The sequence below is a fragment of the Ictidomys tridecemlineatus genome, chromosome 8, assembly GCF_052094955.1.
Source record: "Ictidomys tridecemlineatus isolate mIctTri1 chromosome 8, mIctTri1.hap1, whole genome shotgun sequence".
Classification (NCBI taxonomy): domain Eukaryota; kingdom Metazoa; phylum Chordata; class Mammalia; order Rodentia; family Sciuridae; genus Ictidomys; species Ictidomys tridecemlineatus.
This window is the reverse complement of record NC_135484.1, coordinates 84,875,459-84,902,642: the sequence shown is the minus strand read 5'-3', so window position 1 is coordinate 84,902,642 and position 27,184 is coordinate 84,875,459. Positions and strand designations below refer to the sequence as shown.

General features: G+C 36.1%; 1 protein-coding gene across 3 annotated transcripts in view; it reads left to right on the top strand.

Moving 5' to 3' along the window:
- The window catches only part of Kcnq5 (potassium voltage-gated channel subfamily Q member 5), a 521,076-nt gene that overhangs the window by 336,334 nt on the left and 157,558 nt on the right, over positions 1-27,184 (top strand). For all 3 annotated transcript variants that reach the window (XM_005334438.5, XM_005334437.5, XM_078019727.1), the window contains one exon: positions 13,196-13,286. In XM_005334438.5, the coding sequence (XP_005334495.2) occupies positions 13,196-13,286 (91 nt within the window). The remainder of the gene's footprint in view (positions 1-13,195; positions 13,287-27,184) is intronic.

Sequence of the window (27,184 nt, the reverse complement as noted above, 5' to 3'; positions counted from 1 at the left end):
CACCAAGATTTTCCATGAGTTGTGAATATTCTCAGAAAACCTTTCAAAGAAAATATGGTTTAAAGTAAGTGGATTATGTGAATCTAATCAGTTTATAATAACCAAATTTATGATTGATTTTTATTACCAAATATAAAACTATAATACCAAATATTAAAAAGCCTTTAAATAGCTTTTCAGACAAAAACAACACCAAGCCTATTTTTACCTTTGTTTCCAACAATATTTAAATAAATTTACTTCAGAATTTTAATTTTCAGATAATAGATGGTAATCATATAGTCATAAAAAATTGCAATGAAGACATTATTTGTCTAATAAATTTCCAACCCTTTTTAAGGAAAAATGATTCAGGCCAGACAACTATTGTCAAACATCTTTTAACATGTTTTCAACACTTACCATGGCTCACTTTCAGGCATAAACAGACCCTTCAAAACAAAGCATGGAAAATTTAATCCACAGAGTCATATTATCAAAACTATTAGACTGTATTATTTTCTAGGGTGTCAGCACTGACATTAATCTCTTTAGAAGGTGACTTTAATGGAAACACATAGATTCTACAAATGTCTCTTCCTGACCCTCACAGATAACTTTTATTCTGTTCATGGCATAATTAGCACATTGTTCTGAGGGGCCCCCTTTCTCATCTTGGATGGTCAGATTGTCAGTTCATTAGCATAGCAGCCTAGGTCAGCAGAATTACTAGGGGTCGTTCTAATGAGGAATTGGAATCTCTGCCTGGTCAGTTTAACCAAGGCTCATTCTCGAGTCACTGCTGCCACCAAGCAGCTTCGTGTAGGGCAGCTTCTTTAGGGCTCATTCACTTAGGAAAGCTGGAATAGTTTCCCAGGACCTATAGTCATGAGGGGCTAAACACAGGCCCAGCTCACCCAAGCTATTATGTATGGATGAGACAGGACAAGCCAGCCTTCAGTGCTTCACCACACACATTCAAATACAGTTCTCACGACATCACTCTTCATGCAGCTTTGCTTAAACCAAATCATAATCTGAGCATCTCTAATCTTGCTGGGCTTGTTTCATATTTTACATTTTCACACGTCTTGCTTTATAGACAGAGATTCTAAATGATATGTCCATTTAATTCATCGTCATAATTATGACCTATGTTGATGAAGTATCATTATTATGTTAGGTCACAGGATTATCAGTCTGATGCTCTCATTTTTTTCCTTAAAACACTACATGAGAGGCAATGAGCATGGCAAGGAGGCTGTGTGCCTGTGCCAGCAGCAGACAGAGCAGCAGTGTGGGATCAACTGATGTCTGACTTGCTGACGTGACTGCAGGCAGGCGAAGCAGCACACAGAACCATGAACTTCCGTAATTATATCCCATTATATGTTCCATCATGATATAGTGCAGAAAATAGAAAAGAGACAGCCCTGCCCAGAGGGTCTACTCAGAAGAAATGGAGGAATTAATGTTCTTGAGCAGATCTTAAACTCTAAATAAAGAAGTTTGGATGAGATAGCAAGAGAGGAGCCATAATTTTTAAACAAAGAATTGACGTGATAAAAGCAGTCCCTTAAGGAGCAGGGTCTGCAAGATCTATGCAGGTTGAACTCCGAATGCACCATGGCTTTGGCTACATAGATAAATGGTATTTCAGTTTTGAAACTCAGTAAATGCCACCTTTTCAATGAGATACTCCCTGACCACTTTGTCCAAATATTCAACTCTGCCCACTTCTGCATCTTATCCCTCCCTGCTGCAGTTTCCCCTCCTTCACAGTTATCACTCTCTAACAGTATACATTTTATTTATTTACATTATTTATGTCTCACCTCTCCTGATAGAATGTAAGTTCTATAAGGGCAGGGATTTTGTTTTATTCATAACTAGAACTTTAGCACCTAGAACACTGCCTGGCACATAGTCGCCTCTAAAAAATACATGTTACATGAATAAGTGAATTAACCAGTACCTGTTCCAGGCCTCATTCTTGATACTGGAGTAAAGTGATTAAAAAAGAGAGACAAGGTTCCTGCTCTCATGGAGCTTACATGCTAGTAGAGGAGACCAAAATAAACTTGTATGTAATTCCAAATGGTGTTATGTGATCAGAGAAAAACACAAAATGATAAGAAGAATATATAACAGCAGGCAGAATGTTTTTCTATGTAGCAGAAAAACATTGTCATGTCATTGAATACATGATAATAGGAAAGGCTTCATTTTTAGCTCTTCATTTTAATCTCTGAACAATATGCACTGGTTTTCAACATCAGTTACATTTCTGAGAAAGGGCACAGAAACAGAGTACTTGCAAAGGCCAAGACCCAAACTATGATGAATTTCTAAATTGCAGACCTCGGGCCATTTAAGAAATAATGCTGTTGCCTTGTTTTAGTCAACAAGATCATCCTTAACCATTGCATTCAACCATCTTGTAGGATAAGAATGTGCTTTAAAAAACAAAACTTGTGGGCTGGTATATAGTTCAGCAGCAAAGCCCTTGCCTCACAAGGAAAAAAAAAATCATTATCATAATATGGGATTTTCAGTTTAATTTTTAAATTAGATTTAATTTTAATTGATACATAAAAACACAAAAAAGGTTTTAATGATACAACTTGTGATGTTTCAATACATTTATACATTATGTGATCAATTTAATTTTGAAAGGTCACACCCCATTCAGATCAAGTGAGTGTCTTCAAGAAGCTCTGACTGATGACTGACACCCAGAGGCAGGGCAGTGACAGGTCAGACTAGACCTTCCCATTCAAGGCCTCTTCTCAAGAACACAGACTGACATGGACAGAATAAGACAGAGATAAAGAAATAAAGAGGTTAGGAAAAGTTGTTTTAAAAAAAAAAAAAACAGCAAAAACAAAACGAAACCCTAGACAGAGACCAATCAGAGGAACTAGAAAAAGGAACATCAAAATAAACCAGTCTTACCCAGAAATTCTCTGAAGAACTCAGATTTTTTGGCCTCTGTATTTTTAAACAGAAAATGGAAGCTCTTTTAATCAAGAACATACTTGTTAAAAACACACATTTGTTAAGAACAATTTCGGATGGGCTATAAGCCAGACAAACCACAACTCACCTCCCTCAAAAATCACCTTTTCTTAAAGACAGAAAACAGGATTAGAGAAGAAATGATCAAGTGATCCTACTTCAGGGGTCATATTGTTAAAATTATGCAAAGAATCAGAGCTGTTCAAACCCAAAACTATTCTTTCTTTTTCATCAAAAAGCATGATTTCAGACTAAAAGGGGTTTCATTTTTTAAATGTGATTAAGAGAAAATGAAAAATAATATGGGCAAACTCTTTTTTATAATAATTTTTTATGCCTTCATTTTATTTATTTTTGTATGTGGTGCTGAGGATCTAACCCAGTGCCTCATGCATGCTAGGCAAGTGCTCTACCACTGAGCCACAACCCCAGCCCTAAGCAAACTCTTGACCATTAATGAGTTCATATTTCTGAACCTACATTTATTACAGTATAAGGCACTGAAGTATTTATAAAATTGAAGAACTTTTATTAGCAACTTCAATAAATCTTGGAAAAGTGTAATGGCTGCCAAATGATCAAAGAGAAGAAAACATTCTGATTGTCAAAAAACAGTAAAATAGGAAGTTCTGGACTTTGTATACTAATAAGCTCAAAAACAATTCCTAGAAATATCTCAGACAGAATATTAAGCCAATGGTTTATAAATGTGGGCAAACAACTGTGGTTACTAAAAAGCTACACAAGTTTGCCAAAAGCAAGAAACATTAAGTGATATTTATTTCTTACTTGGATAAGTTTACCAGCATTGTTATATCAGGGAAACAAAGTAAAAGATCTTTATTTCAGGAAAGCACTATAAATGTTTTATACAATCCTTGTGAAGTAAGAAGAAAAAATCAGGCAGGATGATAGGATTGTCCTGAGAACATGTACCTGGTATGACTTCTCCAGAGACAAGCCACAGTACTTATAAGAAAATCCTGAAGACAAGTACAGGACATTTGAAGGTTCTTAGAGTAGGGAGTTGATAGTTCATGCTAGGAATAAAATAATAGGCATAATATATAAAAGTAATAAATATAAGACTTTTTAGAAACCAAGTAAGCAAAAATCAACTCATTTTTTAGTTTACTTTAAATAGATCCAAAGGGTGTCATTTGATTATTTTAAAAGAATGCAACTTTAAGCTGCATCAATACTCTCAAGGAAGAGTAGTAATAAAAGCACATATTTATTGGTTTTGTGCTTAGTCATTCAGTCAAGCATATCCTGTATGCTCTGTATCATAGAAAAAAGATTTGAGGATATTAACAAAACATATATACTGCAAGAAGATAAAATAATCTTAGGTCTGTCTTCTTACTGAACTGAAGTGTACAGTTCAGTAGACATCAGAGTACAGACAATATTCGGGTTCCCAGTGCCTGGTAGAGTGTCTCTAAATATTTATGACTAACAGAATACAGGGAAGATAAGATAATGATAGACTAGTTAAAAGCAATCAAGAGTGAAGTTCACCATAAATGCATACAACTGTGTTAGTAATGGATCTGTGTCATCGTTAACATGGATTACAGAGCCACCTCTGAGCTTCCTAACAACGCAGGCAAGGAAACAAATATGTTAAAGATTACTTTTCCACACTAAAACATCTTCATTTTTTCCAAAAGCAACATATCACAAATTCTTGCAATAAAATACTGACAGAAATTTCACATGGAGGCCTCACTGAGCAAATGCAAAGTGAAATACTAAGAAACGCGTAAAGTCGAATGAGTTGGCTGAATACTCTCTCCTCCTTCTCCAGGTAGTGGCAAAGAGCTGGGGTTTAACTCAGTGATAGAGATCTGCCATAGCACTGAGAAATCAAAACAGGTAATTACTTTAGGGAGCAAGGTAGGGAGACCAGTGCTCAGGTTTGCTCCAGGCCCTGTGATGTAGTAGGAAAAATAAAGAAAATAAGTGACGGCATATGCTGGAGATAGTCCTTTTTTGAAACCAAACTTTTTGCTAATAGCTGGGCAGTGGAAAGTTTGAACTTGTGTTTCCTGGCAAGAATCAACAGTGCAGCTATTTTATGTTGGTGATTAAATGCCAAATCATTTGCTTACACTGGAGGATGATGATGGGTCTGAGTCTCACTTGGAGGGATACAATAACAAACTGGGCAAACTTAAAGAACAGTGACAAGGAAAGTGACAGACCTGGACATTGTTTCAAAAGCAGACAGCAAAGCAGACAGCAAACTGGGCTTGGTATATTTTATCTGAAGACTGAGAGGAAAGCCATGATATAAAACCAACGTTGTTTATCTGAAGAAGCATCTTAAGGAAGTGGGAGAACACGTCTTCTGTGGGTCAGAGCCTGACAGAAGGGGAGTGAGTAAGGTCCCAGATAAGAACAGTTGACTCAGAGGAGAAAATAGCTTTCCAACAGTACAGCTGTCTGCAACAGCCCTGTGTTGCCTTAAAGTGGGAGGAGGGTTCTAGACACTGGAAGGATTCAAAGAGAAACTGTTTAACTGTCTATCCGTGATGTTTTTAAAAATAACTCCTGTCTTGAAAGGGAGGCTCAGTCAGAAATCCATCTATCACACAGATTCCCCCATCCTGGAGGAGGAATCTGGCTGAACATGTCCTAAGCTGGTGTCAGCGAGGTCCAGCCGCTGCTCTAAGGGAAGCCTCTTGAATGCTTATGGATTTTCTTGCCATGTTCTAGCTCAGATCCTTTTGCCTCATCTTCCACAGAAACATACTGAGCAAGCGAAAACTGCTCTTTCCCACACCTTCTAATTTCCCCTTAACACTACATCTAAAATGCAGCATTTCATTTTTTAAAACTGTCAGCTGGTGACCCTATTTTTAAAACTTCACAAAGATTTCACTGATCATTCTTATTGATTATGGTCTTTATTAATATTTAGTACTCATTGTACTTAAGCAGAATTGTGCAGCATTTCCAATCAAATATTCTAAATCACTGTTGAAGATGCCAAAAATGTCATGCTAAATTTTTATTGCTTTGCAATGGAAAGTGGGGTGTGCTATGAATAGATTTCAGGTGCAAAATGCACTTCTCTTACAGAAAAGTTACTCAGAAAGGACATTTACAAACTACCAAGTTTAGAAAGACAGATAAATTTAGGATGCAGGAAGCCCTTTCCTCTGATGATGAGCTTTTGATTTCACCAGGCAGGGTGTCTTCCAAGCCAGTGCATGTCTGTCAGCAGGTCACTGTGGTCACCAATACCAGCAGGCATACCACCAACTCCAGCCATCAAAATTTGTGGTGCCTTAGCAAGGTCTCCTATCAAATGTTCTAAAGTGCATAGTTGATCAAAGCAATACTTAGAAATTCATGAAAAGTCAGATGCCAGGCTGAATTTCCTTTGGAAGTTATTTCTAAAGAATTGCTCTCTGCAAGGGCTGGAAATGTAGCTCACTGGAAGAATACATACTAACACGTGCAAGGCCCTGGGTTAAATCCCCAGCACTGCAAAAAAAAAAAAAAAAAAAAAAAAAAAAAGAAAGAAAGAAAAGAAAAGACTTGTTTCCTTCAAAGATTCTACATCTACTTCTTGTTGCATCCTTTATTTTAATCCCATGATTCCTTTCCTTTGAAGACACTTAAGATCTCCCCTCCTCCAAAGCCCTCTCAATATGTATAACTGACTTACATGGCAAGTTGCATTATGCAAAACTTATAGTTCACCAGAATATTGCAGAGAGTATCTTCTGGGTAGAAATGTATGCCCACTTACAGCTAAGCTCAGTGGGATGGTCACTTTATTTATTTTTTTAATTTGTTCTTTTTAATTATACATGACAGTAGAATGTATTTTGACAAATCATACATACATGGTGTATAAATTCCCTTTCTTGTGGTTGTTCATGAAGATTATTTTAAATACCAGTTCTATCTCTTCTTTCTTCATTGCATCATTCACAATTGTTTGAAGATGGCTAGAGTTGTTTCTGTGAATGACAACAATGTAACTTGTCACAACTTTTCTTTTTCTTTTTTTAAATATCTTTTTAGTTGTAGATGGACACATATTTTATTTATTTATTTATTTAATGTGGCGCTGAGGAGCAAACTCAGTGCCTCATGCATGCGAGGAAACTGCTCTACCGCTGAGGTACAACTCCAGCCCAGCAAAGCTTTTTTTAATGCTCTATTGTGAAGTTGTTTTAATTCTAGCTAAGTGAACCTGTGCTTCAGGTACAAGCTTTGGGAGCTGGACATCATCTAATCCACAAGAACCAGTGATCTTTCCAAGTCAAGCTTCTTACCAAATTGATCCTGACAAACTGATTCTTAATTAACCCACAAGAAGAGTTAATGGTGGTTTTCTTGACTAAATTTAGAAAGCTTTTTTGTTTTTTACATGCCCTTCTTTTCTTCTTACACCAATCAGTGCCTTCCAAAAAAAGGTTTGGATGAAGGTTTGGATCAAAGTGAATTTCCTCAGAAACAAAATATGAATGAATGGATGCTTTAGGCAAAATAAAGGCCAATAACTGTTAGAGGATGGCTTTGAAAGAATATACATCATATGATACCTTAGGATTCGTGTATAAAAGACAAAATATCTATATTTGAAAAACTGATCAAAAAACTTACCTGGGTAAATTATTGATGGCTGTCAAAATGGGCCATCTTCCCGCTTCCAGCTCTGACTTCCTAATCCTCCACCAAAGGCATCTTCATTGTGTGTGCAGTAGACCTTCAGCAGTTTGGTGAAGCCTATTTCTCAGAAGAATTTTTATTTATTTATTTGTTTATGGTGGTACTGGATATTGAACCCAAGGGTGCTCTGCCATTGATCCACATCTTCAATCTGCCTTCATTTTTATTTTGAGGAAGAGTCTGGCTAAATTGCAATTCTCCTACCTCAGCCACCTGAGTAGCTGGGATTATAGGTGTGCACCATCATGCCAGGAAGAATTATGTTTTTAAATGCATAAAATACATGTGATCATATAAGAACATTTTATATTGAAATGCTATTATTGAAATATTAAATATATTTTTACATGCTAAATCATATCCTTCTTTCTACATGCATTAAAAATAGCCCTAGCAAAGAGTCTTATGACTACACAAATCTCAAAATAGTGATGAGAAAAATCACTATTCAGTAGGAAAAATTATGATTTTATCTACACTATAAAATCAGATATAAAAATATTTAATTTCTATTAGTGACAAAATCACAAGTGCTACGGATACTACCAGGATTTGTGGCCATGGGTTAGCACAAAATAAAGACATTGTGGTTTTCCCACCCATGTGCACAACACCCTAAATTTATGCACAGATTCCTTAGACACCTGTTGACCCAATATAAGGCACCCTAAGTCCAATGACTCTTGCCACTGTTCCCACTTGTATTCAGCCACCAGAGAGAGGCAACAGGGTGATAGCAGGTCACCAGCATGCACATATACACAATGCATAGGATCTCCAGAATCAATGATGTCAGTAAAACCCACTCACATCACAGTAGTGCACCACATCACTACCAATGAGCCCAATGTCTGATTGTCACATCAGAAGGGTGATTGTGTCAAATCAGTGCCTTCTCCAACCAAGAAGTCTGCCCCTGAAAATGTTCCAAGAGCTAACTCATAGAAGAATGAACTGTTTTTCTCTATGATGTCATTCACCAAGTTCAGAAAGTGATCCTCAAATATCCTTTATGCTTCTTTACCAAAACTTTATACATTTGGTCTGTACTGTTCTCAGGATAATAGGTTTTACACATTTATATCCTTTGGGGGAAAAAAATGCATCCATATCTCCAACCTAACTCTGTGCCCAAAATTTTGATTGACATTACCATGTGGATGTCTAAATCTGGGATTGTCATTGTGTCCCCAAAATCAGTTTCTCCTCCTGACTTTGCTAATTTTTCTCTTCCTAACTTATCAGGAGCATCACCAATAACTATGTATGCAAAGTTCCCAGCTGCCACGCCCCTTCCCAATCTCCACTCCCCAGTTCACAGCAGTCCTCTAAGCTGCCTCTAATCCTTTCTCATTTCTACTTTGCTCCTGTAGGGATAAATTTCCACAAGAGAAGTTTCTGGAGACACACATTCCAGAAAGAAGGTACAATAGAAAAAGGCAGCAAGCCAGAAAACAAATAAGGCAAAAATATTTGCTCCCTGTTTCATGGAACAAAAGTAATCAAGCTTGCAGCACAGAGTGAAACAGGCAGCTGAATTGTAGTCTGGAGCCATGTTGGGGAGAGTTTACTCTCATTAGAAACTCTAATGATATTAGTACTCTGTCGAAATTTATTCAATGGCTCCCATTGTCCACTGAACTAGATACAGACCCTGCCCTACAAGCCTCTCATTTTTTTTTTTTTTTCTGGCTTGCTGCCTTTCTTATATCGTACCCTCCTTTGGAATGTGTTTCTCCAGAAACTTCTCTAATTGAAATCCTACACTCCAAAGACCATCTCAAATATCATCTATTTTGGGAAACCGTTTCTGAGTCTGCTTCTACCTTTGTTACCTTTCCCAGTTGAGTAAAATCCCTTCCTTCTTTCCGTCTCTGAAGCATTTTTCTTAGTGTTTATCTGCTTCTGCCTTTTGTTATGATCCAATATGTTCATCTTGTCCATCTCATTAGATATGTACTTCCTAAGTTTGGGTCTGCTTAATTTATCTTTGTACTCTGTTGTGCTTGACATAGTGTCTTTCACAATAAGAAGAGAATTCAATACATGTTTTCAATTGAAATGAAATGATTCCTATGCAAAAAAAAATGGATTTGCAGTACTGACCTGTCTGATGCTTTTCATGTATCAGGCATTTACTAACTATAATTCACTGATTAATTAGTAAATTCTAGTGATACTTTGCTTGCATCTGACCTTGACTCACATGATCTCATGGACTAGAGTAGTCCATCTTTCTAACTATTCTCCTAACTAACTCCTGCTAGGCCTCCAGGACTCAGTTTTTCCAGAATTTTCTTCAAGAAGTCTTCCCTAATCCCAGTTCAGCTTCATGGGCATGCAGTCTGTATAGTCCCATGGATTCCCACACTTAAAATGGTGCTAAACTTGGATTCATACTCTGTTGTTTCCATCATGAAATTCTTAATTTTTAGCAAAATGCCCATATCTTCATTTTGCATAAGAAACCACAAATTTAGCAGCCTAATTCATCCTTTACCACATGCTCCCCTCATCCCCAGTACTTTCCCTATCATTGCAATCATCAATACGAATTTTTTTGTTTATATCTGCTTTTCTGTTTACATCTGCTTGCCTCTCTGTACATTCTAATAGACTTGATATTCTGTGAAGGAAAAAAGAATGAATTTTGTTCATTGTTACAACCCTCACAGTTCAGACTAGCATTATATGTTTAATCAGTATTTACCAAATGGATAACTGGATGAATGATAAAAGGAAGGGCGAGGGAGAAAGGGATAAACTAATAAATATATTTGTCCATCCATAGCTTCTTGGGCAACCAGAGCAATAGAGGTCTTTGGCTTGCAGTCTTCAGATGGGCCTCTGTAGCAATGACAATACTAGTATAGAAACTACTCTCATTAGAAAGGAAGGTAGTATTAGTTCAAAAAAGAAAATGGGAAAAGTGGTAACATGAAGAGGAAAGACTAAGCAGATCCAAATGTTAGTGAGGAAAGAACTAGCAAAAAGTTCTGTTTTAGACACAGACATAGAGATTATGAGCCTATCACTGAGATCTCTTGGAGAAGAATGATATTTTGTGATTAAATAATTGGCCAGCTCACTTTTCCTAACATTTTCTGGTAAACCTGGACTCAAGGAGCATATTCAGATAATGGCCACTCATTAGAGAGGAAACATCTGCCATCATCCTTTTTAGATGCCACATCCTGTTCCCAGCCACCTTAATGATCCCTGAGTTTTATTTTCTCATTGGTAATTTGACAGTGAGGTAGGTATGAAGTTTTGACCATTAGTTTACAATTCTAGTCTATTGGGATGAGTTTAATATATAATCAAAAGTATCTTGATTTGTTAGATGTATAAGTCAAGGATCAATGAGACATTATTAATATTGTGTGCTAGGTTTGTATCACTAGTAGAATCCTTCCCCTTGGAGCCATCTTCTATCTGGAACAGCAACTACTTCTGTCTTGTTTTAAAGCAATAGAGGGTCAGTCTCCAAAGTCTTGTTGAGCCAAGAGCATGATCACCATCCTCATCAGGTACATGGAAGCTCATCCAGAAATTCAGTGGGAAGGCTGACTGCACAGGGTACTCAAACTCTCCTGCTACACAACCTTGGACTAGTTACAAAAGATTCTTCACCCTCAGTTTTCATAAGTGTACACTGGAGACAATGACATTTCTACTCCACAAATTTGTGAGAATAATGAGGGAGAATGCAAGCACAGGGGGTTTAGTGCAGTGTCCAGCCTATAGGAAATGTTCTGTGAATGTTGGTAATTATTATCATCATGCAGAATATGAGCAATTATGTACTTTCACTCTAGTTATCTTTGGGATAGATACAAAGAAAGAAGTAATAGATGGTATTAGTCAGGGTCAGCAGATTTATTCTCTTTTTGAGTGCACATTATTTATTTTCATTACAATTTAATACACCATTATATAATAATTTATCATATTTCTGATTATATATAAGGTATGTTGACACCAAATTCACATCTTCATACATATATTTGTATAATGCTGAGAGTCTCCTTTCACCATCCATGCTATTCCCCTTCCCCCTCCCTTTCCTTCCCACCCTGATTCCCTATCTAGAGGTAATCTTCCTCCCTTGCTCTCCATCCCAACCCCATTTTGAGTCACCTCCCCTTATATAGCAGATTTATTCTCTAAAGGGCCAGATAGTAAATATTTGTCTTGCTGGTCATACTGTCTCTTTTGCAGCTACTCAGTTTTGCAATTGAAACATGAAAACAGTCACAGACAATACATAATGAATGGTAATGGCTGTGTGCCAATAAAACTTTACTTACAAAAGTATGAGGGGCCAGATTTGTTTCCCAGACCATAATTTAGCTAATCCTTGGCTATAAGCCATTAGGCACTCTCAGTGAAGGGTGGTAGAAAGACTTTTCAGGGCAAGCCAAAGAGAGGCAAGAATTAACTCCACTATTACACAGAACACAAAAATTTATCTTTTAAAGGACCTTATTATATGAGTTTCTCGGAGATGAGTAGAAGTTGAAATTGTCCCAAAGCAGGTAGCTTGGGTGTTTTGTTTTGTTATCTTGTAAATTGACTTTGAAACAAAGCCTTGTCTTTTATTAGACATTTTCCTTGGGAACTCTACTCCTCCCTTGATTCTGCAAGTTCCATCTTTCTTGAAATAAAAAATCTATCGATGGATTGGTCGGAAATGGTTGCCCCTGACTTCCAATCCCTAGTAGTATCCATGAAGTCTCTCATGATTGCTAAAAACTACAGGGGAAGAGAGCATTTTCTAATAACCTATGAGGAGACAGAGCACAGAGGTCATTTTTCTGTTAGTTTGACTACAAGGAAATTGAGATGCACAGGTAGCAGAGTAGATCACCCCTTCCCTTTTCTATTCTTCTTATTCATATAAAAGAATTACAGGGCTGGGGATATAGCTCAGTTGGTAGAGTGCTTGCCTAGTATGCACAAGACCCTGGGTTCAAACCCCAGCACCACAAAAAAAAAAAAAAAAAGAATGACAAATGAGAATTCATGAGCAGTATCAGACTCGAACAATGGGCCAGTGTCCTGGTAACAGTGATGTAGAATACCTGACTTTTTGCCAAAGCTGCCAAACATGAGGTGGATACTGCTTCTTTGATAGGAGAGTGGCTGCAGTCTGCTCCAGTCGGAAAACATGACCACTCTCTCTCTCTCTCTCTGAACCTTTCTCAGGATCCCTGCTTGGAAAAAGATTTGTATTGGAAACTTGTAGATTATTAAATGTGAACACTTAAACACAGCATCACACACACAAATTCATACATACAACCTTTTCTTTATCAATAAAATTGTTAAGGTGCCTCATTTCCACCCTATATCATACTGTATTTTGATATTCAAAATGGCTAGTGTCTACTAGGGCTTTTATGATTTAACCTATGCCTTTTCAACTGGGTCTGGTGTTTTATTCTTTCTATAATGATAAGGCAAGTTTCTTATCAAATTCCTCTTTTTTACTGTTGTTTTACAGTTTCCTCCTTGTCTTTGGTTGCTTGATTTTGTCCGTGTTTTCTACCATCCCTGAGCACACGAAATTGGCCTCAAGTTGCCTCTTAATTCTGGTAAGTGAAATACATGAATAAGAATATATATAAATTTTATGTCATATAATAATAACTGTCTATAACATTTATGCTATGCATTTTATCCTACAGAAATTTCTAGCTAGAAAAAAAGAATATTACTAAGAAATATGAAAGTTTCAAAGATAACTAAAGCATTTGCCTACCAGTTTAACCTATAGTCAATCTTCAGGAATATATTTTTAAATTCAGGATTGATATTATAGAGCAATACTTTGTGTTATAGGCACATCATAAATAGAAGGAAGTATTTGATAGTAGTTTTAATTATGTTTACCTATGCTAATAAACAAATTATAAGAAAAGTTAGTATCCATGAAGTCTCTCATTATTGCTAAAAGCTACAGGGGAAGACAGCATTTTCTAATAACCTCATTTTAGCAGTAGCTAAGTATAATTCGCCAGGAACTGTAAGAATATGGCACCTCATAAGAAAACAGAAGGCTCCTTCATGTTCTTTTCAACTGACAGACTATATTATGAGTTTTGCTGCTAATGCAGTTACCTGGTGAAAAATTCTGCAGTTTGCTCTGTTTCCATTTTGCTGTCGATCCTCAACCACACAGATTCATTTTAAAATGGAAAAAGTCCCCAAGATATTTTAGTGTGAATTATTCTGGGTCTTTTAAGCTCTTATACCTTCTATTACAACTGAACTGTAGCTCTATGTACTCAAATCACATATGATTGAAAGTTTGATTCATTTACATCCATTTTAGCCTGCTCACTTCATCCAAAATTATCAGAATTGACAGTCTCAGAACCATCTAAATGAACTGAAATAACTCACTTCTGTAATGCTACTAGACAGTGGAGGAAGGAGGGGAGCCCAATTAAGATGGTTTGTGTGCCCTAATAAACAGAGTTTCGTTATACAGAGCAATAAGCATTTATTATAGAAAAAAAGTTATTGCTATGAAGGTGGAAACTGAAAGATTTCAACTCACATAACCTGAGAAGAGGGCAGATGCTTTTCTTACTTTTGCTTTTAGATGGCTAGTTTGTGCTTGAGGTTGGCAAGAAATCATCAAGTCTTTGGGTTCAGTATTAGGGGAAAAAGTATTTTTTGAGTCTGGAACAAATCTGTCTCAATTTGTTTCCATAAAAAATGTGCTCAGCAGTATATTTCTAATGTTCTGGTCATTGTTTCAAGACCCAAGACAGAGAACAGATAGACCAAAGAGCACATTGGAGAACTGTTCCATTTACAAGGTTTACATTTGAGTAGCAAGTGGGCTTTTAGCCTTGTCCACCCCTTTGATTGCAACAAGTGATCTGATCCCAAGGTTTAAAGCACAGCTGGTTTTATGTCCACATGCAGAACTGCCAACAAAAATTTCAGATTTAAAATATAAATCTGATTTTCAGACTTGGGAACATGAAAAACTGGATCCACTATATGACCATTGATACATACTAGGAATAAATAAATCATTATTAGGAATCTCATAAAAAAAGGTTTCTTTCATAAATCAAGAATCCAAAATGCATGGGAAGAAAAGAGAAAAATACTGGGGGGAAGTGCTGGGGAGTGATATTGGCCAAATTACATTGTTATATTGTGTACATGTACAAATGCATAACGATGAATCCCAGCATTATGTAAACTATAATGCACCAACAAAAAATATGACAAAAATAATTCAAAATGTTAGGTTGCATCCTACAAATCTCCAAACTATGTATTTACTCATTGCTAATTAATTTCTAAAGACTCTAAAGAAACTCTTAAAACTTCAAAGACCAAAATTGACTAAAACCTTGACTTTTTAAACATGATGAGCAATGAACCACTGATCAAAATTTAGTAACTAGAGTGCATTTTAATTGATAAAATATAGATATTGTCAATTATTTTTTCCAAGTCAGGGAAAATGTTATGTTGCCCATGCTACTCCTTGGGCTTAAGTGATTCTCCCATCTCAGCCTCCTAAGAGGCTGGGATTAGAGACATGCACCACTACACTCAGTTTAAAGTCATTTTTGTATACTTTGGAATTCATTGTTGTGAACAAACAGCAGAGGAGTAATTTAGAATTACATATAAATCACACATCACAATTGTGTATTTTTTCATAGCCTGTCCTTTTAAGGTTTTTTTTTTTTAATTTTAAATGTGCTCAGAGATTTCCTATAATTCTATTTCTGGGCAAAAAAAGATACCCATACTTCTGGCAGGGAGCAGACTACAAGCAAACCTGGCCCTCAGACAACCTCCCAGGACCTCTCTGAACTCACTCTTTTCCACACAGTTGTTTCCTTGAGGGCACCAAGATATGGCATGCAGGCCATTTGGATATTGTCTTGCTCACCTTCTGAGGCCCTGTGAACTCTTCAGCTCTCCATCCCACAGATTAAAGAGGCTCTTGTCATCCTCATCCAGAATTATATGCCCAAAGCTACTTTGTAAATTTGAAGCTGCATATTTACTTCAATTACAAGCCAGATTGATTGCTGCCTATGCTAATTTGCTCATTCTTTCTTTTCAGTTGGGTGAACTAAGGTTTCATTTTATATACCCACTCCCTTTATTTCTTTCCACAGAAATAGCAATTTGTGAATTTAAGAATGTGATATAGTCTATGTAGCCAGGCACCATGAGTCCAAATTCCATTTCTGCCACTTTTTACCTCTGTGATTTGGGGAAAAAAAAATTTCTCTGTGTCTTAGTTTTCTCATTTGTTAGAAGTGGATAGGAGACAGATGTGAGAACACACGTCTGTAATCCCAGAAATTTGGTAGGCTGAGGCAGAAAGATCACAAGTTCTAGGCCAGCCTGTGCAATTTTCCAAGGCTCTGTCTCAGAAAAATAAAAAAAGGTTTGGGGTGTAGCTCAGTGGTAGAGTGCCACTGGGTTCAAAACCTTCCCACAAAAAAAATAGATAGGAGGCTTAAGGTGGGGGCACATACCCATAATCCTTTAGTGATTCAGGATACTGAGGCAGGAAAATTGCAAATTCCAGACCAGCCTCAGCAACTTAGTGAGGCCCTCAACAAGTTAATAATACCCTGTCTCAAAATAAAAATAAAATAACTAGATCTGGGGTTGTGGCTCAGTGAGTGATATAGAGCACTTACCTCACATGTGTAAAGCCCTAGGTTCAATCCTCAGCACCATATGAAATAAATAAAATAAAGGTATTGTGTCCATCTACAACTAAAAATAAATAAATAAATAAATAAATAAAGTATAATGTAGCTCAGTGGTAAAGTGTTCCTGGGTTCAATCCCCAAAACCAAAAAAAAAAAAAAAAAAAGTGAATAGGAGGATTTGGGAAAGAAGACCTAATAAAAAGCACCAGGACTGGATCTCCCTACCTAGACAACAATTGCACTGGCAGAATCTGATGTAACTGTTTTTGGAACTCTGGGTTCTATTGACTGCTTTCAATTTCTAGAGGAAGGGTTGGACAGTAAATTATAGTCAATTTCAGCTCTAGCACAGTAGCAGCTACTGGTCCCTCATCCCAGCCCATAGTAGACAACTGTGCCTGTGTTCCAGAAACAGCCTGAACACTGCTTGTAGGAGCCAAGATGGGCAAAAGAACTCTGTCCTTCAAATATCAGAGACATGTGCTATTATTGCTGATTACTGCTTCTGATCACAAAAATTCAGAAAAAGGTGGCAGCTATTCTTGTTATGCCTCCTATATTATTACAATCTCCTCCAGCCAAAGGGACTTTAATGGAACTTGAAGGGTAACCTCCTCTTTATTTTTATTTTTCCTCTTTTTGAAACCAATCTACAAAGATAAAATTTTGTGTCAGCAATAACTGAAAATAGTGGAGATGAAGAAGTAAATTATCAAAGTTGTGCTGGTATTAATTCAACTTAGAGTGATATAACTTTAATATGTTAATAATCCCTATGGTAACCACAAAGAAAATTATTACAGGATATACACAAAAGGAAATAAGAAAGAAATTTAAACATTTCACTGCAAAGAAAAAAGAAAAAAAGAACTAAACACAAAAGAATACTGTAATGTAGAAAATGAGGGTCAAAAAATGCTTTAAAATATATAGAAAATAAATAGCAAAATGACAGAAGTAAAATTTTTCTTATCATTAATAACTTTAAAGGTAAATAGGTTAAAGTTCCCAATCAAAAGACAGTGATTTGAAGAATGGATTAAAACATGATTAAATTCTATGCTGATAACAAGAGATTCTACTTTAGATCCAAAGAGAAAAAATGGAAGTAAAAGGAACAGAGAGCAGAGGTGGCCACCATGCCAAAATCTGACAAAAAAAAAAAAAGTTTTAAATCAAATGTGGTTTTGAGAGATAAGAATAATATTATGTAATAATAAAAGTTCTGATACAAGAAGAAGATATAACAATTATAAATATTTACATACATTATAACCAAACATCAAAATACATGAAGCGAAAATAACAGAATTGAAGGGAGAAATAAACAGTGCTACAATAATAGTTGGAGATTTCAACACTCCACAATCAATAATGAATAGAATAATCAGTCAGAAGATCAGTGAGGAAACAGAAGTCCTGACACAGTGAACAAACTAGACCTAGCAGACATGAACAGAACACTCTACCCAACAACACGCACACACATCTTCCCCAAGTTCATATGGGACACTTTATAAGACAGACCATACGTCAGTTCACAAATTAAGTCTTAGTAGACTATAAAAGATGGATATCACACAAAGTAACTTCTCATACAATGAGATGAAGTTAAAAATCAGCATCAGCAATAAAACTAGGATATTCACAAATTTGTGAAAATTAAGCCAATAACCTTACATGACCAATAGACCAAAGAAGACATCATGAGGACAATCAGGAAATATTTAGAGGTTTGAAAACACCAAAGATCAGTTCAACAGCCTAACTTTACAACTTACGGAAAAAGAACAAGTTAAACCAAGGACTAGCAGCAGGAAAGAAATTATAAAGGTTAGAACACAGACAAATAAAACAGAACAGGAAAAAAATAAAACCAGTGAAACAAAAAGTAGGTTCTTTGCAAAGATCATCAAAGTCAATAAACATTTAGCTAGATAGACTAAGAAAAAGGGAGGATTTGGCAGAAACTCAGTGATTCTATAATAATAGGAAGGATTATAAGAGAATACTAAGAATAAATTTAATAAATGAAACAAATGAACTCCTAGAAATACAAAACCTACCACGAACAAATCATGAAGAAATATAAAATCCGAATAGACCTATCAAGAGCTGGTAAGGAGATTCTGTGAATAGTCAAAAATCTCCTGAAAAAGAAAAGCTTGGGACCTATGACTGCACTGATGAATTCTGACAAATATTTAAAGAACTAATAGCAATTCTTCTCAAACTTTTCCAAAAATTTAAAAGTGAGGTAATACTTTCTGATTCTGTGGAGTTGTAACTACTTTGATACCAAAGCCAGAGATACTACAAGAAAACTACAGACTAACAATCCTATGACCATGGATATAAAAGAAAATCAAAAATATATTAGTAAACCAAATTCAACAGCATGTTAAAGAAATAATATACCATAACCAAATGAGATTTAATTCTGGACAGGAAGGCTGGTTCTACCTGGTGAATACACCACTTTAAGGGAAACAGCCATGTTATCTTTTTAATAGATGCAGAAAAGGCATTTGACAAAACACAACACCATTTCATGATAAAAACGAAACACTCAACAAAGCAGGAATAGAAAGAAACCACCTCAACATAATAAAAGCTTTATATGAAAAACACACAACCAACATCATATGCAATGATAAAAGACTCCAAGTTTTTCCTATAAAGTGAGAAACAAGACAAAATGTCTGTTTTTACCACTCTTATTCAACATATTACTGTGAGTTCTAGCTAGAGAAATTAGACAAGTGAAAGAAATAAAAGGCATCCAAATTGAAAAGGTAAAAGTAAAATTAATTCACAGATCATGCAATGTTATATGCAAAAAAAATCTTCCATAAAAAAACTATGAGATTATAAGTGAATCCAGCAAAATACCAGGATACGAAGTTGACACACAAAAATCAGTTTCATTTCAATATACTAATGCTAAGTTAGTATATAGAAGTTAACCAATCCAAAAAAAAAAATGCCGAATGTTTTCTTTGATATAAGGAGGCTGATTCATAGTGGGATAGGGAGGGGAGCATGGGAGGAATAGACAAACTCTAGATAGGGCAGAGGGATGGGAGGGAAAGGGAGGGGGCATGTGGTAATTAATGATGGTTTAATATGATGATCATAATTATCCAAAGTACATATATGAGGATATGAATTGGTGTGAGTAAACTATGTATACAACCAGAGATATGAAAAATTGAGCTCTATGTAATAAAAATTGTAATGCATTCTGCTGTTATATATAAATAAAAAAGGAGAAAATATTTGCATGTCATATATCTGATACAGTATTAATATTCAGAATATATAGAGAATTTCTAAAACTCAACAGTAAAACAACCTGATTTAAAAATGAAAAATTCACCCAAACAGTGCTGAACTGCTCAACTACAGACTTTATACTACATTTTTTGTTAATGAGCAAAGAACATCAATAGACTTTTCCCCAAAGAAGATATATAAATGTCCATAAGCACATAATAAGATGGTCAAGTACAAATCAAAATTTAAATGAGATACCACTCACACCTATTAGGATGTCTACTATCAAAACAATCGAAGCTGGGCATGGTGGTACAGGCATGTAATCCCAGCAACTCATGAAGCTGAAACAGAAGAATTCCAAGTTCAAGGCCATCCTGGGCAACGTAGCAAGATTTTCTCACAATAGAAGTAGAAGGGCTGAGGATGTCTCTCAGAGGTAGAATGCCCCGGGGTTCAATTTCCAGGAAAGAAAAGAGAGGAGGGGAAAAAAGGAAGGAAGGGGGAAGAAGGGAGGAAGGAAGGAATTACTGAATGTTTGCAAGGATATGAAAAACTAGAATACTTTTGCACTATAAGTGTAAATACGAAATTATATAGCCACGGTGGGAAAGAGTATGACAGTTCCTTATTATGTAGCAAATTCACTTATGGGTGTACAGCTAAAGGAATTAAAAGCAGGATGTTGAAGAAATATTTGTATATCCATGTTCATAGCAGCATTGTTTACAAAAGCTAAAATGTGGAAGCAAAACAAGTGTCCATTGAGAGATAAAAGAATAAGCAACATTTATTACAAACATTCAACTACTATTCAGCCTTATAAATGGAAGGAAATAGGGACATGCTACATATAGATGAACCTCAAGTGAAATAATTCAGTCACAAAAAGAATATTGATGGATGATTCCACTTACATTCGATGTAGTCAAAGATCCACTTACATTCGATGTAGTCAAAGATCATAGAGGTAAAGTAGATTAGTGGTTTCAAGGTGTTGGGAAAGTGAGGAATGGGGAATTATTAATATGTGTAGTGTTTCAGTTTAATAAGATGAAGAGACTTGCAGAGTTGTGTGATAGCAATGATTACACAACATTATGCAATTATAAAACCACTGAACTGTATTTTAAAATGGTTAAGGTGTAAATTTTCCATGTGTTTTTATGACAAAAAAGTGAGAAAGAATTAAATGAGATTTAAAATTCAAAAAAAACTGCTAATAATAACATACCCTATTTCATATATTTATTATTAATATTAAATAAATTGAACTCTTAGAACTGGAGCCAGCACAGAGAAAATACTTGGAAGGCTAGCAAGTGTTACAATCACTGGCTTTTTCATATATAAGGACCTAACAGACACAAGAACAAGTGAACTGTGGAGTATTTTTAAATGCTACATGAGAGAAAATATTATACTTTTATAGTGGAAACATCTTTATAAGAGTCTTCTTACCACAATCAAACTCTGTTAATTGTGGCGCTTTTCTCCACAAACACACTCATCTAACTAAAGTGACTCAATGGTACATGTATTCACAATAACCACTTATTTCTGGTGAGTAATGAAATGGATTTTTATTGTTGTAGCTTTGTGGTAAATGTATCTGATAACAGTGCTCATGGTTTCATAAGCTCTTCTCTCAATGTCTACATCTGTTGAGTGGAGCATTAGGCAGGGATCACTCCAGGTCTGATAGAGTTGCTGCTCTGCCTTCCTTCTGGGGATAAAATTTATGAACTTAAGAACATGTCTGAGGGGGGGCTGAGGTTGTGGCTCAGTGGTAGAGCACTCGCGTAGCACGTGCAGGGCACTGAGTTAGATCCTCAGCACCACATAAAAATAAAATAAAAGTATTGTGTCCAACTACTACTAAAACAAAATATTTTTTTAAAAAAGAACATGTCTGAGGCTGTGTATCCAAATTCCAAGGACAATTTGAAGCTAATGTTAATTTATTTTGCAAAGCTGTCAAAACCTAAAGGGAGCTAGCATTTAAGTACATTTTATTTATCAGGATTATTGATTTATTGTTTAACAACAAACAAAAACACCTTACAATGTGTTATCCTCCCCACCCCCATTTTACCAAATGGCTAGATATATTATGCAAGATAATATACCAAGTACAAAAAAGAGCCGTGATTTCTACCTAGACCTTGATGACTAAAAGCCCAGGCAATCTTCAAGACATTCAGCTACTTCTCGTTCTCTTGGTTCTTTCAAGGTTGACAAATGCATTTGCCACCACTCAATGAAGCACTAAGGTATAAGATGTCTTTTTTGTCCCCTAATCCTCAAGTGATGCTTACAACACTTTCACCTAAAATAAGATAGTTTCGTTTTTGTTTTGTTTTGTTTTGTTTTTTCATAAAGAAATCCAGTTACTACCGGGCAGTACCGGATGGTACTCCTGTAATCCCAGCTGCTCTGGAGGCTGAGGTAGGACGATCTCAAGTTCAAAGCCAAGGAACTTAGTGAGACCCTGTCTCTAAGTAAAATGCAAAATAAGGCTGAGGATGTGCCTCAGTGGTTAAGTACCCCTGATTTCAATCTTTGAGAAAGAAAAAAGGAAGGAAGGAAGGAAGGAAGGAAGGAAGGAAGGAAGGAAGGAAGGAAGGAAGGAAGGAAGGAAGGAAAGAGGGAGATCCAGTTACAAAGTTATCATGAAGGGGTTATCAGTTTAGACCAGTGGATGTTCTTTGTATCAGGAATTCTAAATAATATTTTGCAAGCAATCAACAGCCCAACCCACCATGTAAATAATCAAGTGTAAAGTTTTCTCTTCTAGCCTCAGCTCACATCGCTCAGATAAGCATTAGCCTATTAAATTTAACTCCTCTATTTCCAGGTTAGACTATTGTGGAAAATTTTGCCACGGCTATTTTTATTTTAGTAGCATGATATTGTATGTTTTAGCATTTCATTTCCTGTGTTCTTGAATAATACTCTTGGTTAACATCTTGCCTTCCAGGTTACTTGCAGGGGTTGGGGTTTAGCTCATTGATAGAGCAGTTGCCTAGCACCTGCAAGGTCCTATTTCAATTCCCAGGACCAAAAATAAATAAATAAATAAATTTTAATTTATTTTATTTTAGGCTTTTAAATGCAAATTGTTCATCACATTGAAAACAGACAACCCCTTCATTTAATGAAAGTGACAGATATTATCTGCAAAATTTTCATCAAAGGGGTAATTTCTAAAATTGCCCACCTATAAGTAATAGAAGGAGTACACTATCATTTTTTGTAAAATAGAGAATATGTCATGTATGTGCTCCTCCTGCTGTGTTAGAAAAACTTCAGACTCAAACATATCATGCTAAGCATTTGGATGAGTATTTGAACGCATGGTCAAGTACTCAGGTTTTCCCAAACATCTGGTTGTTTGACACCTTCTAGATAGAACATATGCATATTTGCTGCTTATGCTTCATGTAGCAAAGCAAACATAGATTTGCTGTTTCCTTGCATAGTGAATCAGTTCCTGAAATGTGTACAAATCCAATTTAAGCAGATCTAATTATATCTTAAGTACACTAGTAGAGCTTAGATTTTCACTAGAAATTCTGTAGTGAATCCCTTTGTAAAAATGAAGAGTTTCCTTGAATAGCTAAAACAACTACGTAATTAATCTGTGCTACATGTTTGTTTTCTTTTTTTAATTGGGAGCATGTGGGGTTTTTTTTAAAATTACTATGTCACTATACACTATATAACATGGTATCGAACAACTAAAGACATCGTTGCCATTTCCTGTCTACCAGTATTAGATGGGGGAAGGGAGAGAAGAATCAACCACAAACACATTTGCCAGTCCTTGCAAAGTAGGGAAAGTTGCATATGGAATTGTACTGATTTGATGAAGAATATGATTACATTATTCTTTACATTTAAAGTTCCTGGTACTAAACAGTGTAAGAGAGGATAACAGTGTAAGGCTAAGAATCCATTCAAGGGTATTAAATCTTATGTTTGTAAGAGAAATGATAGAGTATGAGATATTAAGCAATCACATATGAGAAATGAGTGATGCCTCTTTAGGTTTCTCACATCCCTATAATTTACTGTAGAAAACTCTCAGAATATCCCAATGAACATTGAAAACTGCAATTATTTTCCTTTGCTTTTCTTTCATCAAGGAAAATGCAAATAAGCTTAAAATGATTCATGGAGACTAACGACCCTCATCAATCTGCTGATGACTGAAAAGAAAAGGCAGGAGTAGTTAAACACCTACACTGAATCTTAACTGAGGGATAATAATATAGTAAGTCAGTTTCCCTGTGAAAAGTACTTCAGATGTGAGAGGGAAGAGTTGTTCGAGTTTAAGAAAATGAAATTGTGTCTGACAAAGGCAAGGACTGGCACTGCTGCCTGGTCCCACACTGTCAGCTCACAGTCTTCATCATGCAGCTGCCCCCACTGAGACCTGAAAGTCACAACCAGGTGAAGTCCCAGCTCTAAAACAAAACAAAACAGAAATTTCCTATGTATAAGGGTATGTCATTCAAAAGCCAAGTGGTGGCAGGGACAAACTTCATTGAGCTTAGTGTTGGTGGTGCTCACAGTGTTCAGAAGTCTCCATTATGAAAGCAAGCCCTTGACTTTGTCTGACTCCATACCAGCAAGGCCAAACATCATGAGCTGACCTATTTCCATTTCCTCATTTTGAAAGAGGTCCTTCATCCATGTTTCAAATACTTACACTAATGCTTTGGAGTCTGCAGCATGTGTTTGGGACCATGAAATAAACTTCCTGTCTCTGCTATGCCATTCCAGGTAGAAGGGGCAGTACTAAGCAGCTTCCCTTATATTTTGCTTCCAAATTTAATTGTATTGAATTTTTTTCTTCCCAATTAATGATCTTGATTACTCACAAAGAGAACTTTGCATGATATATTTTAAAGCCTTTTTTTCAAGACAAGGAAAGACACTTCCACATTTATGCTGCAAATATTAATATCTAACCAAATGGTCTAGTCCATCACAGAACCTCTCTACAATATTTGTTTCAAGGATGAACAGCCCAGCAGACATCCTTAGCATAATCAATGAACCACCCTCAACCAGGTCTCACAGATGCTTAGTTCTGTTTGAGCTCCACAAAAGTATATTCAGCTAAGAGAAAAAGGAAAAAGGTAATCTTTACAAGATTGCTTTAGAAAAAAAAAATCAGAATGCAAGACAGTTGGCAATAGGAATAACACCATTACTTTACTACCACTCCATCCTTAAATCATTCCCACATTGGAAACTCCAAACACCTCTTCCTTTCAAGTATAAACTCTTTCCTCTTTCTTTAGCACTATTTTGTATTTCTTTTATTATTTTTTTATTTAACAATATTTATGCAGTTCCCGATGTGGACAAAGCTTCTTTTAGGAGCTGAGGATATAGTAATGAACAGAACAGTCAAAATCTCTTATCCTCATAGAACACACATTTTTTTGTGAAGAAGTTATACGGTAAACAAGCAAATCAATAAATTAGACATTACAGTAAAAGGAAAGCAAGACAAAAGTAGAGATGATGAAGTCATATTTCATAGTCTTTTTGAAAAAAAAAGTCCACTGAAAATGGGCATAATTATAGCAGAACCTTGAATGAAGCGAGGCAACAAGGTTTGCAGAGATTAAGAAGAATATTCTGGGCAGATGGAGCTTCAAGGAGAAAAGCCCTCAATAACAATGTACCTGCTGAGACAAGGAAAGACAAGACGACCACAGCAACTGAAGGAAAATGAGCCAGAACAGAGAGTATAGAAAAATGAAGCACCTATTAGACTATAAATTTCTTGAGGATAGAACCCAGAGTTGATTTAGTGTCAGCATTTAATACAGTAGAATTGGGTGGCAATTGCCAAAATGCTTGATGAAAGAATACCCAAATTTAAACTAGCCAACATTGATATTGAGATCATCATAGTATCATGGTTGTGGCATTAAATTTAAAACAAGCCAGATGTGGCGCACACCTGTAATGCCAGCAGCTCCAGAGGCTGAGGCAGGAGGATTGCAAATTCAAAACCAGCCTCAGCAACTTAGCAAGGTCCTGACTCAAAATAAAATATAAAAAGAACTGGGAGATATACTCCATGTTTGTATAAATATGTCAAAATATATTATCTCCCATCTGATTCAAATGTATGATATGTCAAGATCATTGTACTGTCATGTGTAACTAATTAAAACAAATTTTTAAAAAATGTAATCATAAAAGAAAAAAAAAGAAATATACTGTCATGTACATCTGAAAAGAACTAACAAATTTTTAAAAAAGGATGTGGCTCAGTGCTAAAGTGCCCCTGGGCTCAATCCCTGGTACAAAAAAAAAAAGTTAAAACAAGATATAGCACCTGACTTTAGAATGAACTGAGTAGGGAAGTTATAGGGTGGATACCATGTAGGAAGCAGTTGAAGTCATTCCTATAAAACTCAGTGGAGCCGTAAACCAAACAAACAAGCATGAACCAAAAAAAGGCCACACACTTGAGCAATATGAGCAGGTTGGAGGTTAAAGCAAAACTGTAAGTCTGTCTAATTGATCTGTGCTTTTCAGAGAGTCAGGAGGGCTTTTCTCCTCGTAATTGAATTATTCTGCCTCTTTGGTTACTATCCAGCTGCAAGTCACTTGCCTCTTGTTAGACCGGCTGCTTATCTTCTGTGCAGCTCCATCTCTCTGTTGCTCCTGTGGTTGGGACCCGCTATCATGCTCTGACCTGTGTATCCAGGCTGGATTTCCAAGGTAGTCTCTGATCCTATGGAGTTCCATCAATTTCGGGTTATTTCCCTGAGTCCTGCGTATCCCCATCCCTAATTTCCCCAGGCTCAGTTCTTAACTCACTGTGATTTTAATTCAAATACACATTAAGTGTTTCCTACATTCCAGCCCCTGTGGTGGAGATTGGAGTCACAAATATGAGCAAGACATTGCCTTGTACTGGAAGAATTCATTTTCTAAATGATGTTACTATTTACAGCCTCTGATTCTAGAGAAAATCGTGGGTTTATAAAAAATAATAATTAATGATGAAATTAGGAAATGAGAGAGAAATGAGCTTATCCTTTTAAAAAATTCCCTAAGGGGCTGGGAATGTGGCTCAAGCAGTAGCGCGCTCGCCTGGCATGCATGCGGCCCAGGTTTGATCCTCAGCACCACATACAAACAAGAATGTTGTGTCCACCAAAATCTAACTAACTAATTAAATAAATAAAAATAAATAATAAAAAATTCCCTAAGACATATCTGTGCGAGTCAATAGACCTTTCTCATCATCTTTTTTCTCCTGAAGATTACAAATAAGATGATTTTAAAAGCTATTTTTCAATATATATTACTACTACTACTACTACTACTAATCATGCTCATAAATTAAACATCAGTCTGGTACTGTACAAAACCAACAGCTAGGTAGGGTGAGTTCCACTGTTTCTCGTGCAGACACACACCAGAGTCACAATTAAGGTGAGAAGACACACCAGGCCTCTGCAAAGTAGATT